The sequence below is a fragment of the Nicotiana tabacum genome, chromosome 7 (genome assembly GCF_000715075.1).
Source record: "Nicotiana tabacum cultivar K326 chromosome 7, ASM71507v2, whole genome shotgun sequence".
In the NCBI taxonomy this organism is placed as follows: Eukaryota; Viridiplantae; Streptophyta; class Magnoliopsida; order Solanales; family Solanaceae; genus Nicotiana; species Nicotiana tabacum.
The window spans coordinates 142,493,321-142,507,782 of NC_134086.1; the positions used below are offsets into that span (position 1 = coordinate 142,493,321).

Genomic DNA, 14,462 nt, shown 5'->3' on the forward strand with positions numbered 1-14,462 from the left:
GAAAGATACTTAGTCGACTACTTGGTCTATTGATCCATGAAAATTATTTACAACCCGCAAATCAATATGGGAAATATACATGAATTATTGTTTCTTATATATGAGAACATTCTTTCATCAACTTAAGAGTTAAGAGTGGTATTCCATATGTTTTTTTACAATGATAATTACCATCATACATTTTAAATATAATAGGAATAAAAAGTGTTCAATTTTTTTTTTATAAACATAGCGGACCAAAATTGCTCAAATATACATTTAAAGGACTATTTTAAACGAACCTAGATATAATGGACTAATTCTATGATTTTCTATTACAAAGTCCAGTAAGTTACCCGAACAAACAGAAGAAAATAAAACCCTAGCTAGGTTTAAGGTATATAAAGCAGACAGAGTACTCTCAAAAGCCTCCTATTGCCTTTGGAAAGAGAGGTTGAAGCGGCAGCAGCAGCAGCAGCAGTACCAGTCAGTCTCCGTTGCAAAATTCTGAGCTTCTTCTCTCCACTCTCAGGTAATGTAATCTCCACGCACCGCTCTTCTCTCTTAGTAAATAAACTTTTTTTTTTTTTTTTGTGTGTGTGTATGATGGAAAAATGGATTTCGTTTTGTGTGCAGAAAGATGGCAGCATATGCAGCGATGAAGCCGACCAAGCCAGGGCTAGAGGAGCCACAGGAGCAGATTCACAAGATTCGGATCACTCTTTCCTCCAAAAATGTTAAGAATCTCGAAAAAGGTTTCCCCTTTTATGCTTCTTTATTTTTTCAATGTCATGAGTATGTGATTGTTTTATGCTTCAGTTGTGTGTATGCGAAACTCATTGGATCAGTGCAAAGGCTTTCCAACTCTTTATGGTTCTGATTTTTGGCATAGACTTGATGAGAAAATTGTGAAAGTATAAATATAATTAGTATAATAGAGTAATTGAATTTGTAGCAGTGTGTCTATTGGAGTACTAGCACTGCTAGTTCAGCTTTAATTTGAGATATATTGTTCTCTAACAAATCAACTGATGGTATTGAGTTCATTTGGTAGTCAAAAAGAATATTCTAAAGCATTCTGTTTCAATTTTTGGAATTTGTTGAAAGAAGGATTTAACTGGCTTATGATTTTGCATTTGCTTGTTTTGTGTTGTGCCCGTGTTGTATGAATCCCCATGGCTACTATTTGATTTCATTACTCATTGGTACAGGTCATATGCTACATTTTGTTGGTATCTGACAGAAATTTTTCTTTCTTCTTAAATTTATGTGTACATTTGATTTATATTTGGACTTTCACATGCTTGAAGTAGAACTTGTTGATATGTTTAAAGACAATGACTATTAGTTTGTCTACCTTGAAGAAATGTACCCTATTTCTGGTAACTACTGGTAAAAGTAGATATTGGAGCATTGTGTTTCAGCTGGGAATGACTTTTGCAGTCAGAGTTGTGGTTTGAAATTTCATATATGGTTTACTTGTGGTTGTGGTTTTGTATAAATTATTAAGAGATACACTCTTATTCTTTGACATGATTTAAAAACATGTAGTGTGTGCTGATTTGGTTCGTGGTGCCAAGGATAAGAGGCTCAGGGTGAAGGGACCAGTGAGGATGCCCACAAAGGTCCTTAACATTACCACTAGAAAGTCTCCTTGTGGTGAAGGTACTACCATTTCATACTTTTTTATGCCTTTTTGTTCCTCTCTGAAATAACATAATTTTGAACTGGAGATATTTGATTCTGAATCCAATCCAGAGATTCTTGTATCAATAGGAGAGAGTATTTTGTTTTCAACTTAGTCTGAACTTTTTTAAATTGGTAATTTGGAAGGTTAGTCTCTGTAGTCTTACATCTGAGAGTTATTCTTCTAGTAAGTGGTTATATAATATATAAACTTGTGTTCCAAAGTCCTTAATAAAGAACTTTTTTTCGAAAGTTCAATTGCTGGATAAGAGTGGGTGCTTACCCCCCGGTGTTACTGGTGGTAAGAGTTTGAAAACATGAACAACGTTTGGATCGAACAATCAATCTGAAAGCAGAACGGCGTTTGGATCGAACAATCAATCACTTGACATCCTTTTCCTCAACTACATTTGATCCCCCAACACAACTGTATGTCAGGCATGCGTCCCCCCCCACCCCTCCCAAAAAAAACCACTTAACCCATACCGACAAGCCACATTTCCATTACATCAACTCATGATAAAATTCCAGGCTCTTTTTTGTTGTCTTCCTACCGTGGTGATGATTGGGTTGCTGGTTGGTTTTGATTCCCCCAGCCCCCACTAGTTTCTTTATTTTTATGCTTATTCTCTAGGTCTTAGAAGATAACGTTAAGTAATCTATGAAGTCGGAGCCTCTTGTATTGCCTTTTTTAATTTTGTGTCATGTTGATGATCTGTGATTCTATCAATAAAAAGCTGTGTATCCGAGGAGTTTTATTTTCATCAAAAAGTTTAATCTTCTCCTTCATTTGTCTCTACACACAGGTACAAATACATGGGACAGATTTGAGCTCCGTGTCCACAAGCGAGTCATTGACCTTTTCAGCTCTGCAGATGTTGTCAAACAAATCACCTCAATCACCATTGAACCTGGTGTTGAGGTTGAGGTCACTATTGCTGATTCTTAGATCCTTTGTCTTACCTAGGTAGATGAGTTATATGCTTGTGGTATTTTGCCCTCCAGACTTTATGTATTACGAGTTTTTTGGAATTACAATTTTGCTGTTAAACTAAGACTTTTGATAAAAGCAAAGTGTATGGTTTGTTTATTTAGTAGCAAGTCTATTGAATTTCCTACACTAGATTACTTTAAAAGAGGTGATTATGACCTTTGTTTGCTTGTTTCATAATAAGACCTTAAAACTTAAAACATAAGAGGGAAGTATCGAGTACAAAACCGTTACATTTGAGGTGCAGTTTCAAAATTTACTCAGATGCCCAAATTTGTGTTATTTTGCTAATGGGACTCTAATTTTATTCGATTACCATTTTTTGGACAATTAAGTTAATTGCTTATTTCCGATGGTTCTTGTAACAATCTTCGGATATTGAAGCCTCTATCCTCTGCAGTTCTTACTCGTTTTCCTGATTTGCTGGGCAATTAGGTGGGGAAAAATATGTCAAAGCATTCACTTGCTTTTTGTCAGGGTTGAGAAATGCTTTTGATTCGTATGCATTATGAATTTTCAGAAACAAAAGTTCAAAAAAAAAAAAAAAGCTTTTGAAAGATGCAACGATCACCATCCAGCTGGTATTTGCTAAATCTACATTTTTTGGGTACTCTCTTGTCTTGAAAATATATAGTGGCTAAATCATTTAGTGATAGACGAGAAGCAAGCAAGTGGCGGTGGAATAAAATAAATTACAACATATAAGAGTGTAGAAGAGTATATAACAATGATAACCAAATGTAAGTGACATAAGTTTATCAAAGATTGAACTAAAGAACTTCAAATTTGCTGAATGAAAATATTCCTCAAATGATTACTCTATTCGTGGAAAGGCTAAGCAAATTTACATTAAAGACATGGAACTGACGAAAGAAGAAGTCTACTGAAATGCATGCGGCCGCTTCAACTTGGTAAATTTTTTCGCTCAGACAATTATACTAAGGCTTGTTCCTATTGACACTTAATATCTACCAATAATGTGCCTATAAAACTCTTCCTGTAACGCCCTTCATCTTCAAGATAAGCTATGATATGAAAAGATAACTGGAAATTACTACAAAATTCAATCTTGAATAATTTGAGGTCCACTAAGGCACAACACTTCCAGGTCCAATATACAAGTCAAATTAAGAAAAGAAGTAAAAGGTGAGAGGAGGGGCATAAGGAGAAATTATGAGCAAGCAACTCTGCTGTCATTCCCATTGAATAGCAAATGCTCACACGTTATTTTTAACACAATAAAACATGTCTGGGCATGTCAATGCATGCTTCTAACTACACCATTACTCATATCCGTAGAGTTCAATCACTGTCAACAAGTCAGTTTTAAAATGGTTGGATCATTCCATCTTTCATTTCCTAAGTTTACCGCTCATAAACATTAACTGGAAACCAAAGGGTTTGATTGAACTATCCATATTTACTTTGGTAGGAAGTGAAGATCTCCACTAGTGTAGACTCACTTCCTCAAACAGTCATCAACCAAGTCTTTTCGTTTCACTTTTTACATAGAGAGAAAGAAGCGAGAAAGAGAGAGAAATGATGATGATTCGGCTGAATAATGTTACGTCATTTTTTCTGGTCCTTCAGGACAAGGCCCACTCGAAATACTGGCAACAGGCACCTCTAGCAGCAGTCCAATTCCCACACCCGAAGAATAAGCTTCCTTGCTTTGGACCTGGTTTCCGGAACATCCCTTTGCTGCTCCTTACTCCACAGAAACAGTAAGGCTGATGATTTTGCAATCCTGGAGGCATATCCCTCGTCTTTTGAGGTTGATAAGAGGGAAACGATGGGTGATCTGGGGGTAGCTTCCATGTAGAGGGTTCATCACCAGATTGATACATCAGAGAATCGGTGATAGAGAATCTAAAACCCCTGTGCATGAGCAAAGCAAGCAAGCGGGCTGTATTTTTGGCATCATCAAGACCACAATGTGCACGGCCCTGCCATGCTAGGCCAGCCATTTGGACCGCCTCTTTCAAATTGCACCTTGCACCTCCAAAAACCTCTTTGAAAGGAACCTTCAAGTTGATCCATCTGGAATACGTTTTTTATGTTAACCCAAAGAAAAAGTGCTCCACTTTAGAACACAGATACAAATAAGAATATAAACCTACCGGTTGAAATATGGAGGCTTCCTGATCTTCTTGTATCGGCATTCTGATTCCAACATCACACGGCAATCCCAACTGGACCATGTGACAACAGCAAAGTTGGTATTCTTTATCCCTTTCTTCTCAAGCCACTTGTCATGCCTAAGGAGAGCTTCACTTAGAGTAACTCCTCTGTCAACCTGTCAAAGAAAAAAATTCAACCTTGCATGACTCAGCTGTTACAACATTAAACCCAAAGAAAGTAGCAATAGACTGGCCAATTTTCACAAAACAGGTCAAACCTACTCAAGAAAGAAGGTGCAGCACAATAAGTTTCAATAGAAAAGATACTCCAAACTCCAAGCCTGACCTTAAAAACTGCATTATTCTTTAAGCGAATGCTTTAAGCAAAGAAAGGCACAGATGAAGAAAAATATGAGATATATATATACTAGTTTCTGAACACGTGCGATGCACGTGTATTCCATATGATCAATACAGACTTGTTAGAACAATATAAATATAAATACTATTAAAATATCATGCTACCCTATAAATACAAGTCTCAATATAATAAGCAGTTAGAAGAAAATAAACTTATCTAATAGGCCAAAAAAAAAAAGTAAATAGATTTACCAGTCGCTTGCAAGTGTTGCTAAGTGAAATATTGAAATAAAAAAGCAGAATTTTTGTGAGAAAAGAATTTCCAACAGAAACATGAGAAATATGATAATGTGATGAAGTAATTAGACACATTGTTATTTACTCTTATAATATAAGGTGTAATAAGAATGTGAAAATGATATCCAATAATATATTACCACAGAAGCTAAAAGGAACATAACAATCAAACACAATGATTCATAAAGAGGACAAAAAGGAAGAAGAAATTAATAGAAGCATAAGCTTGCAACCTGCAAAAAAAGAAGGAATAAAATACATGCAAGTAAAAGCTCTGCAACTAATAACCAAAAAAAAAATATATATATACCATGCCACGACTTACTTATGTAAACTGAAATTCCCAGATTTATGATTTTGAAACTCCATTTTAGAAGGTGGGATCATGTCCTCAAGTTTTATCTTCCACTACAGTTTGTCTAATACTATTCAGTGTCACAATATAGATTGCAACATGAAATATAAGAGTAAATTAAAAGGTTCTAAAACGTTAATAGTCTTGGACCATAAAAAGTTTTGAAAACCGAAGTCTTTTCATCTTCCTCCTTTAATTTTGTAATGTATTTTGACACTTTTGGAATTTTTAAAATAAGCTAAATTATGAATTAATGACGAAAAAAAAAAGGAAAATGATAATTTTTGTATCAGGGATAAAATGGCCACTCAACTTTTAAAGGATATTTTTGTAAATCAGCTTTTAACTTAAAGGTTTTCCCACTTTTAATATAGTATGATATATATATATATAAACACGAGTATAGAAAGTTTAAAACATACTGTAATTAAGTAAATTATATGAAGTGAAAACCATGTCATTGGAGTTAAAACGCCGTGCGTATCAAGTTTCTGATGCAGATGCAAAAATGCACTTAAAAATTTCTTTTTCCAAATTCAGTAACTAGTTTTTTTTAACCAAGGAGATTTAGTAACAAGTTTTCTTATATTAATTTCTTATTCCTGTTTCTAATATTAATATATTGCAGAATGTTTTCTTAGCAATCAATGATTTTGGCAGATATTTATTGTTTAGTGCCGTCAACTTCAGGACAAATCCACGAGCACCATTGTTCAAACCTCAGTAAGACATTCCTTTTAGAAAACTAAATTCTACGACAGACCAGGGTTCTCTCTCGACTTCCTTTGAAAAAATTCTATTAATGAAAATAAGGATCATACCTGCTTGAGAGTGAAATGTGTCCAAAAGCTAGATCGAAATACTTAAGTCAGATTGGAACAAAACATGCCTAGCAATGGACGAAACTCAATCACCTTAAATTCAAGAAAGACTAGTGTTCTCTTAGGAGTTTGGACATATCCACCTCATCTTACGAACTCATTTTTTTATCATCTAGTTAGATTAATCTCTTCAATGGTGGTCAATAAAATTGGTAATCACAAGCACATAGGTAGCAAAGGTTGTGTATTAAGAGACAAACCCTTCTATATTGTCTAAAACCATGAATAAGATACTACACATCACAGGGGGGTGAAGTTGATATCATAAATTTGAGGTTCAATCATTTGCACCACATAACTGAAACAATATACCAAAATCTATCATTCACTTCTCAAATATCTAATAGCCATATGGAGGATACATCTCAAACCACATGTTGGCCATTTCAAATTTCTGACATAACAAATGATAGCATTCTATTGCAACTACTCCATTTCATGATTGCTCATTTAACCTTGCAAGCTGCAACACGCATTCCCGCACAGGACAGAAAGTACCTCCATAAGCTCTGTAAAAAATCTTATTTTTCTTTGTTGTTGCTCTAGTTATTTATAATTTTTTTATACTAATAAAGCTAGAAAAGCAATCAATGAGCAAATGAATAACATAACTACTAGCAGATAGTTTCCAACTTCAACCCATCAAATTAAGTCAATCTTCATAATATGGAAGGATAGTAAGCTACATGTTTAAAAATATGCTTATCCAAGGTTCTTCCATTATTTAGTTAAAACTCTCATCTATTTCAGACGAAATCCTATAATAGGTAGCAAATCAAAACTTGCAACCAACCTGAATTTGCTGGATACCAGTCAGATCTTTGCAGAAATCACTCAATAGTTGATTGCACGTTGGCCTCACATAAGTTTGAAAACAAGCTTCCAGCTGGCCAGTCGTGCTACTCACTATTACTGATGGAAACTCTATTATCTCCTGAGGGTGAGGATTCTTTTCCTTATCACATGTTGCCTCAAAGTCAATAACAACAAAATACTGAAAATCTTGGAACCGATAATCATACTGATAATTTTGAGGGAACATGTTTAATAGGCTATAATGGTAGTGGTTATCCATTGGATATGGAAAGATCTGGCTTTCAATAGCATTCACGGAGCGCAGATGCATATTTGAGTTAGGATAAAAGGCTGACCATAAACCAAAGCCATTCTGATAAACAGTGTGGTTTGGCGATTCTTTTGAAGAGTCAATAGATTCACCACTCAATGTGCCGTCCAAGCTATCCCCACCTGGATGAATATAGGCGCCATCACTAGGCTCTGGTAAGACTTTGACAGCGGTCCTACTGTAATGCAGATTATGGGGATAGCCTGCATTCTGGAGGCATCTTACGGATGCCTCACAGTTCGTATGCATAGTATCTGCAGTCCAAGAATAAATAACAAATACATCACATAGGTACTAATGAAAGTGTTTCACAAACATGAATAAATTAAGATTCCAAAGTACATAATTGCCACAAAATCAAACAAACCCAAAAGAAGATTTTTAAATAAACACAACATAATGACTTATAATAAAGGACTAAAAACTTAAATCTCATTGCAGCTTGTCCGTTATTTGTTCTATGGTCCTTAGATAAACAAAACAGTGCTGAACAATGAGATGACTAAGAGGCCATGCCAAAGTTCCAGTTAAATGTTAATGCAGATCTGCAGCTTTTCTCCTTAAGGTAGCAGCCCTAACTACTATAAAAGGCAATCAAACTACTTCTCAAATGAACTAGTTACTAGTCTATAACTTAAGTACATGAGAACCATGCGAATTCTTTGATGCTTATCTCGAACAGACTTCATGGACTAGAATGGCAAAGCTCCTCCCAAGCTTTTACAGTCCAGAAGCTCTGGCTTTTGTTTTGAATTTTTTTATTAAGGTAGATCTCTGGCTGTTAAGAGGAGACACTCTGCTGTATGCAAAAGGACACTCTGCTCACCTCTCAAATAAGCATTGTCCTTCAACAATGGAGTTTTGCTTCATGCAGTGAACGTAGGAGAGGGAAAATACAACTAGTTCCATAAATTAAAAACTAAAAGGGGGGTAACTATAGCATTTGTGGTTACTCAAGTCTCAAGCTTAGTTTTGCTTCCACACATAAATCAGAATGTGATACTGGGACACTGACTTTACTTTGAGGGCAGGTGGTACACCTCAACTAGTCATGGAGTAGAAGGAGTGGACATCAAGTGATATGATCGGAGAAATGATCGTGAGTTTATTCCTCATACCCAATAAAACACGTAGATCATCAATCGCTATCAACTACCCGAAACAAGAAGCTTGCGTGGCATCAAGACGTCTCTTGGGAGGCAAATTTTATAAGTTCATATTTTCCAAAAGGTATAGCTTTATTCAGTGGTCCTACTTATGAAAAATAAGCCTATTCACTGGTCCTTTTTCTGTGAGAAGACAGGTGGTTAGTTGGTGTATCATTGGAAACACAAGTAAGAGTTAGCATTTAGTAATAGAAAATTTATGAAAAGAAAAGGGATCACTTCCAGCTAATTACTTACAGCAAGCACAGATAGAATGTTACTAGCAGATTTCCAGTAAAAGGAGGTATTTCAGAAAATGAAAATTTTACATCTGGAAACCTCTGTTCAAGGGTTTGCTTGCCAAATAACAGACACGCTTACCAGTTGCCAATATAGTGGGGGTCAGTGGCTTCTTCCTTTTCTTTGGGGGTGGGGGTGGGGTGGGGGGGAACTTGCTAGAGCTTTTTATTTTCACATAGCGGTGAATTTTAGGTCCCAAAAGTGCACTAACACATTATTAGTTCTAAATTGCCATTAAATCACATTCAAGTAAACTGTTCACCAGTTCATCCCAGCAAATCATCTTTTTTTATAAGGTAAGATTTGAATCCCAGCAAATCACCTTTTAAACCAAGAATCACAGCTCAAAAAATAGGAAAACAGCAAGGATCCTCCTGAGGATAAGGGTTTTAGGAGAAGCAGCGTAAGACTAAATATATGCATGATTGAAGTTGAAATGAGATTAGACAGGATTGTGGTGCCTAAATGCAAACAATAACCACAAGATGAGTGTCACAGAGATCCAGATGATAGGAAGGATGTGCAGTCATGCAAGATTAGACAAGATTAAAAATGGTCATGCTCACCAGAAGGTGCAAGTAGCACACTTCGAGAATTAATAAAAGAAGGTTATTTGAGATGGTTTGATCGTGTCCTATATCGACTTTCGGATGCACCAGTCTATGAGTGTGAAAGCAAAGGTATTGATGGGGATGAGGTAGACCTAAAATCACATAAGTTATATCGAAAGACCTACAATCTCTAGAGAATCCATGCAAATCTAGCGGAAAATAGGGCATAATGGAAGAAAACGACATGTATACGCGATACTAATTAGTTGGGAATATATTTTAGTTATAGTAATACATTTACTTTAGATCCAATGTTTTCTAGGAGTCTTTTAGTCATGTGAGATTTATATGCCAGTAGAACGTGTAGTACTTTTTATTTTTAATTTATATAATATTTATCTAAAATGAGCTTAACTGGAACAATATGGTCAATGAAGGTTCATATAATAGACAACAATTTATTCTGGATTGAGGTGTAGTTGCTTTTTCCCCTCCGGATTGTGGATTTAGTGCAATATTATATTTACTCCAACAATTGACAATGGAATGACCTAGCCAAATAACTTCTCTCAACAAAATAGTATCTCCAAAATGAAAGAACCATTGTTCTTTGATAGGTTTGGAAGAACATTATGTATGTCCATTTAAACTTTAAAGTCAAATAGCAGCAGTAAAACTTACAGTTCTAAGTTCCAACATAAACTCCCATTGAAAAAGGGGGAAGCAAAATATCCATAACCTAAAGACAAACTTTATCCACACACCCCCCCCCCCAAACACTCCCTACCCCAGAAATTATGTTTATCCAAGGTATTGGCGTAGTGAGTCAATAAAGTGAGTGTAAACTTGGGGGACTAGGGTTCAAACCTCAACAGAGACGGCAAAAAACTAGGTGATTTATTCTCATCTGCCTAAATCGGTGGGAGGTAGCATGTACTCGGTGGAATAGTCAATATGCGCACAAACTAGAAAGGACGCTATCCCCGACCACTGTTGTCAAAAAAAAGTTCGGTAACCAATTATTCGACCTTAAAGTCTTCCTAGTCTTTCCCCAACAATAGCATTGCATGTATTATCTTCATAAAAAGTAAGAAAAGAAACACCAACAGCACTACATGATCAAAAACTTCCTCTTTCACATCCATTCAAAACCAAAAACCACTGTGAATCAAATGCTTATTCATTGCATTCAAAAAATACACATGAAACCCACAATTCCTATCCTTCAGTTCAACCCCATAATTTCTGAAAAGTCGAGATCCCACCATGGCAAATTCCACACACATAAAACATAACAGCATTAAATACCCATATTAAAAAATAAAATAAAAGCCATACCTTTATGCTCTACGGCGATCATGATCTCCCGAATAATTAAGATCCACAAGCAAGTACATCAGATCTCCTTCCTCAAATTTCCTACATAAACACACACAACATTCACTGACTAAAATTCACAACAACAAAAAAAAAACATAAAATTTTGCCATCTGCACGAGCGCGCACACACATATTAAATAATTAAAGATAAAAAGTAAAAGGTATCAGAGAATTAGAAACCTTCAGCCCCTTTGTGATCTGAGTTGCGCACTAGGAAGAAGAAAGGGAAGAAGTAAAGTAGGTTATACTTGTACTTTTCATTTATTATTAATGTTAATTCTTTATTCTTTATTGTTATTTTTAGTAACGTATTTAATCTTTTTCCCTTAATTAAATATTTCCATAAAATATGTTTTACACGTGCGGTTTAGCGACGCACGTGCAAGTTTTGGGTTAACGAAGAAAGCATGTCCACAAAATATGATATATTGGGTTCGGATATTTTTCACAAATGAATAAAGAAAATATCCAAGCCACCTTTTGACTCACTGTAGCATTGGCAGTGGCAAATGGCAATTCAACCAGGAATTAAATATTTGCATCCCGTATGTATACTAATCACGTCTTATTGTTCTAATTAAGTATAAAAATAAAGGAAAATGGATTAATTATATATCATAAAATGATAATAATAATAATAATACATGTTAAGATACATCTCAAATATTTTAATATTTGTGTTGATATAAACATTAAGTGTGAAAAATATTTACCATCCAATAATGATATGATTACTAAACTATAAGGGTATGAATAAATAATGTTAGTCATGTGTTAAAGTACGAAAATTGTGAAAGTGAAATATAGGACTAGTAATGATATTAACTCAAAATATCATTCTTGTGCAAGTTTTCTATGTTGTTTACGTCTGGAAGAAGGTTTTTTGTGCTCTTTTTAAATAGTTTTCTTGAATATATACTTGAAATTGCATATATTAAACAAAATTTCAATTAATGAAGTTAGAATGAAGGAACTTCATTTTGCACTAAAACAAACAGAAAAGCATCATTTATGTAAAAAATATTTGTGAAATCGGATGAAAATCATTCCCTATCAAACTTTTTGTGGAAAACCAACTAGCCTCTCCAAGACATTTTCCCCTACCCTCTCAAGCAATGCTTAAATTTCCTTTTAAATAATCAGCCCCATTTGTATACTAGTAGTATTTTATTTTACTATGATGTTTTAATTCTTTTTCAAATGTACGTGATTTACCTATATTATCACATCATGTCATATCTTATTCTTGAACTCAGAGTTTTATTTCATTCAGAATATACAAAGATAAGTACTTATGTAGTGGATTTCTTATAAGATCAACTATTTTTTTGGTTAACTTAATATTACGTGTATAAGTATTTGAGGCCCCCTTTATTTTCTAGAAATTCAGAACTATCAGTCCAGTATTAAGGAAAATAAGACTATTAATTTTAATATTAGAATATGTAATATTATTGTAGTATCTTTTTCCTTTTTTACTTGTAGATTAATTTTCTTGACTTAGGGACCAAGCCATTCATTACTTGGAGACCAAGTCATTCTAGTGTAAATACTTTGTATATATTGTTTCAATAATAAAAACACTCTTAATCTTTCCCTCAAAACCCTAGTCGCAATGGCGGACGTTGAAGGTGCTGATATTGCCGCCGGCGGCCAGCGAAAGAAGAGAACGTTTAAGAAGTTCAGCTACAGATCGAGGAGTGGATCAGGATACTCTTCTTAACATGGCTATTACTGATCTCGTTAAGCTTTTCCCTGCTCGTCCTCGCCGAAGGTTCGACAAGGGTTTGGCCTATGGCTTTGATAAAGAAGCTGCGGAAGGCGAAACTTGAGGCTCAAGTAAGTGAAAACCAGAGATGATTGGAAGCGTTATTGGAATTTACAATGGAAAACGCGCGGTTCAATCAAATTGAGGTCAAGCCTGAAATGATTGGACATTATTTAGCTGAGTTCTCAATCTCGTACGAGCCTGTCAAGCACGGTAGGCCTGGTGTTGGTGCTACTCACTCGTCAAGGTTCTCCATTGAAGTGATTCTGGCCGATCGAGCCTCTCTCTTTTATCTTTTTCTAGTAATAGTACTACGTAGAACTTTGTTTCATTGCAATTTATTTTGATGAGAACAATTAATAGATGCTGAAGGGTGAATAGTTTGAGACTAGTAATTTGCTCATATAGGGCCCGTTTGGGTTAGCTAATTGTAAACTGATGATAAACTTGAAGTAGTGAAAAGGTTTTTTAAGTGCTGAAATTGATTTTTTAATTAAGTATATTTACGTGTTTGGATAGACGTGATGAAACTGATAATAACCAGGTGCTTGGCAGAAAAGTGCTGATAAGTTGTTCTTTTATTTAAATGACTAAAATACCCTTAATTTTTTGATAAAAGATTATAAATTAAAAAGTTTCTTTGTAAAGAAAAGGATGAACAACGAATATGGAACAAAGAGAAAGTCAGAAAATTTATTTTGAGAAAAATATTTCGTGAATTAAAAAATATTATTAAGGATAAACTAGTAAAAGTCATGGTCAAACTAAAAGTGATTGTAAGCTGAAAAATCATAAGTTGGGGGTGACCAACTTATGACTTATGGCTGATTTTAGCTTATAAGCATTTGACTTATAAGTACTTACGATGTTTACCAAACGCGTAGATAAGCTAAAACGTGCTTATAAGCCAGTTCGACCAGCTTATAAGCTTAGCCAAACACCCTCGTATATATTTCGTTATCAAGGGGTTTGTTCCATTTTGATTTATTAATAATTTTAAAAAAGACACACCATTAACTGGTCGATTCATATCTTCAAATCTTACTTACAAGATATATGTTACATAAAAATATGACTCCGTACTATTTACTTATTTGACTCTCACTAGCGTACGGGTGTGTGGACTTTAGTTTATTTTCGGTGATTTCTTGCACTATTTGTTGGTAACTTTCAGCAAAACCACATATTCTCAAAAAAATAAAAAAAATGCAGGAAAAGAGACGATCATATTGTTGGAATAAAATAGCCTAAAAATACTTTTAACATATTGTGATATTGTCCGTTTTGAGCCAAGCTCACAAAAATATCAACCTCCTTTTAAGTAGTAGCTTTTTTTTCTTTTCTTAGGAACTTTTTCAACCATCCTCACACGCTTTGTGGTTTCATGAATGGCAAAGGCTAGAAAATTCAAGAGATTATAAGAACACTTTTTTAATAAGAGATTTATTAAAGATTAGGGAGAGGAAATAATGAAAATTGAACGCACACTGACCATATAGAAATTCTAAATTTTTACAAGTACC

General features: G+C 34.7%; 2 protein-coding genes across 3 annotated transcripts; one reads left to right on the forward strand and one right to left on the reverse strand.

Moving 5' to 3' along the window:
* Nucleotides 1-337: 337 nt before the first annotated feature.
* LOC107832707 (small ribosomal subunit protein uS10y) lies at nt 338-2,759 on the forward strand. 2 transcript variants are annotated; one of them, XM_016660571.2, is made up of 4 exons: nt 338-511; nt 616-734; nt 1,531-1,644; nt 2,472-2,759. In XM_016660571.2, the coding sequence occupies exons 2-4, from the start codon at nt 620-622 to the stop codon at nt 2,612-2,614; spliced, it is 372 nt and encodes a 123-aa protein (XP_016516057.1). In that variant the 5' UTR covers nt 338-511; nt 616-619; the 3' UTR covers nt 2,615-2,759. The 2 variants fall into 2 exon arrangements, with proteins under 2 accessions (XP_016516057.1, XP_016516058.1); XM_016660572.2 differs by having other exon boundaries at nt 370-511; nt 620-734.
* Nucleotides 2,760-3,830: 1,071 nt separating this feature from the next.
* On the reverse strand, nt 3,831-11,488 carry LOC107832708 (uncharacterized). Its single transcript, XM_016660573.2, has 5 exons — nt 11,352-11,488; nt 11,130-11,210; nt 7,463-8,049; nt 4,777-4,952; nt 3,831-4,696 (listed from the first exon to the last, which is right to left on the reverse strand). Exons 2-5 carry the CDS (start codon nt 11,149-11,151, stop codon nt 4,243-4,245), a joined length of 1,239 nt encoding a protein of 412 aa, XP_016516059.1. The 5' UTR covers nt 11,152-11,210; nt 11,352-11,488; the 3' UTR covers nt 3,831-4,242.
* Nucleotides 11,489-14,462: the final 2,974 nt, after the last annotated feature.

What these genes read in the sequence shown, in the direction of transcription:
- LOC107832707 (XM_016660571.2), top strand. Translation starts at nt 620, where the DNA reads ATGGCAGCATATGCAGCGATGAAGCCGACCAAGCCAGGGCTAGAGGAG. An exon ending in TGTTAAGAATCTCGAAAAAG is followed by an intron (nt 735 to 1,530) that starts GTTTCCCCTTTT and finishes AAAAACATGTAG; the next exon opens with TGTGTGCTGATTTGGTTCGT. An exon ending in AAAGTCTCCTTGTGGTGAAG is followed by an intron (nt 1,645 to 2,471) that starts GTACTACCATTT and finishes CTCTACACACAG; the next exon opens with GTACAAATACATGGGACAGA.
- LOC107832708 (XM_016660573.2), bottom strand. Translation starts at nt 11,151, where the DNA reads ATGATCGCCGTAGAGCATAAAG. An exon ending in CTGGTATCCAGCAAATTCAG is followed by an intron (nt 4,953 to 7,462) that starts GTTGGTTGCAAG and finishes TTTCTTTGACAG; the next exon opens with GTTGACAGAGGAGTTACTCT. An exon ending in AAGCCTCCATATTTCAACCG is followed by an intron (nt 4,697 to 4,776) that starts GTAGGTTTATAT and finishes AACGTATTCCAG; the next exon opens with ATGGATCAACTTGAAGGTTC.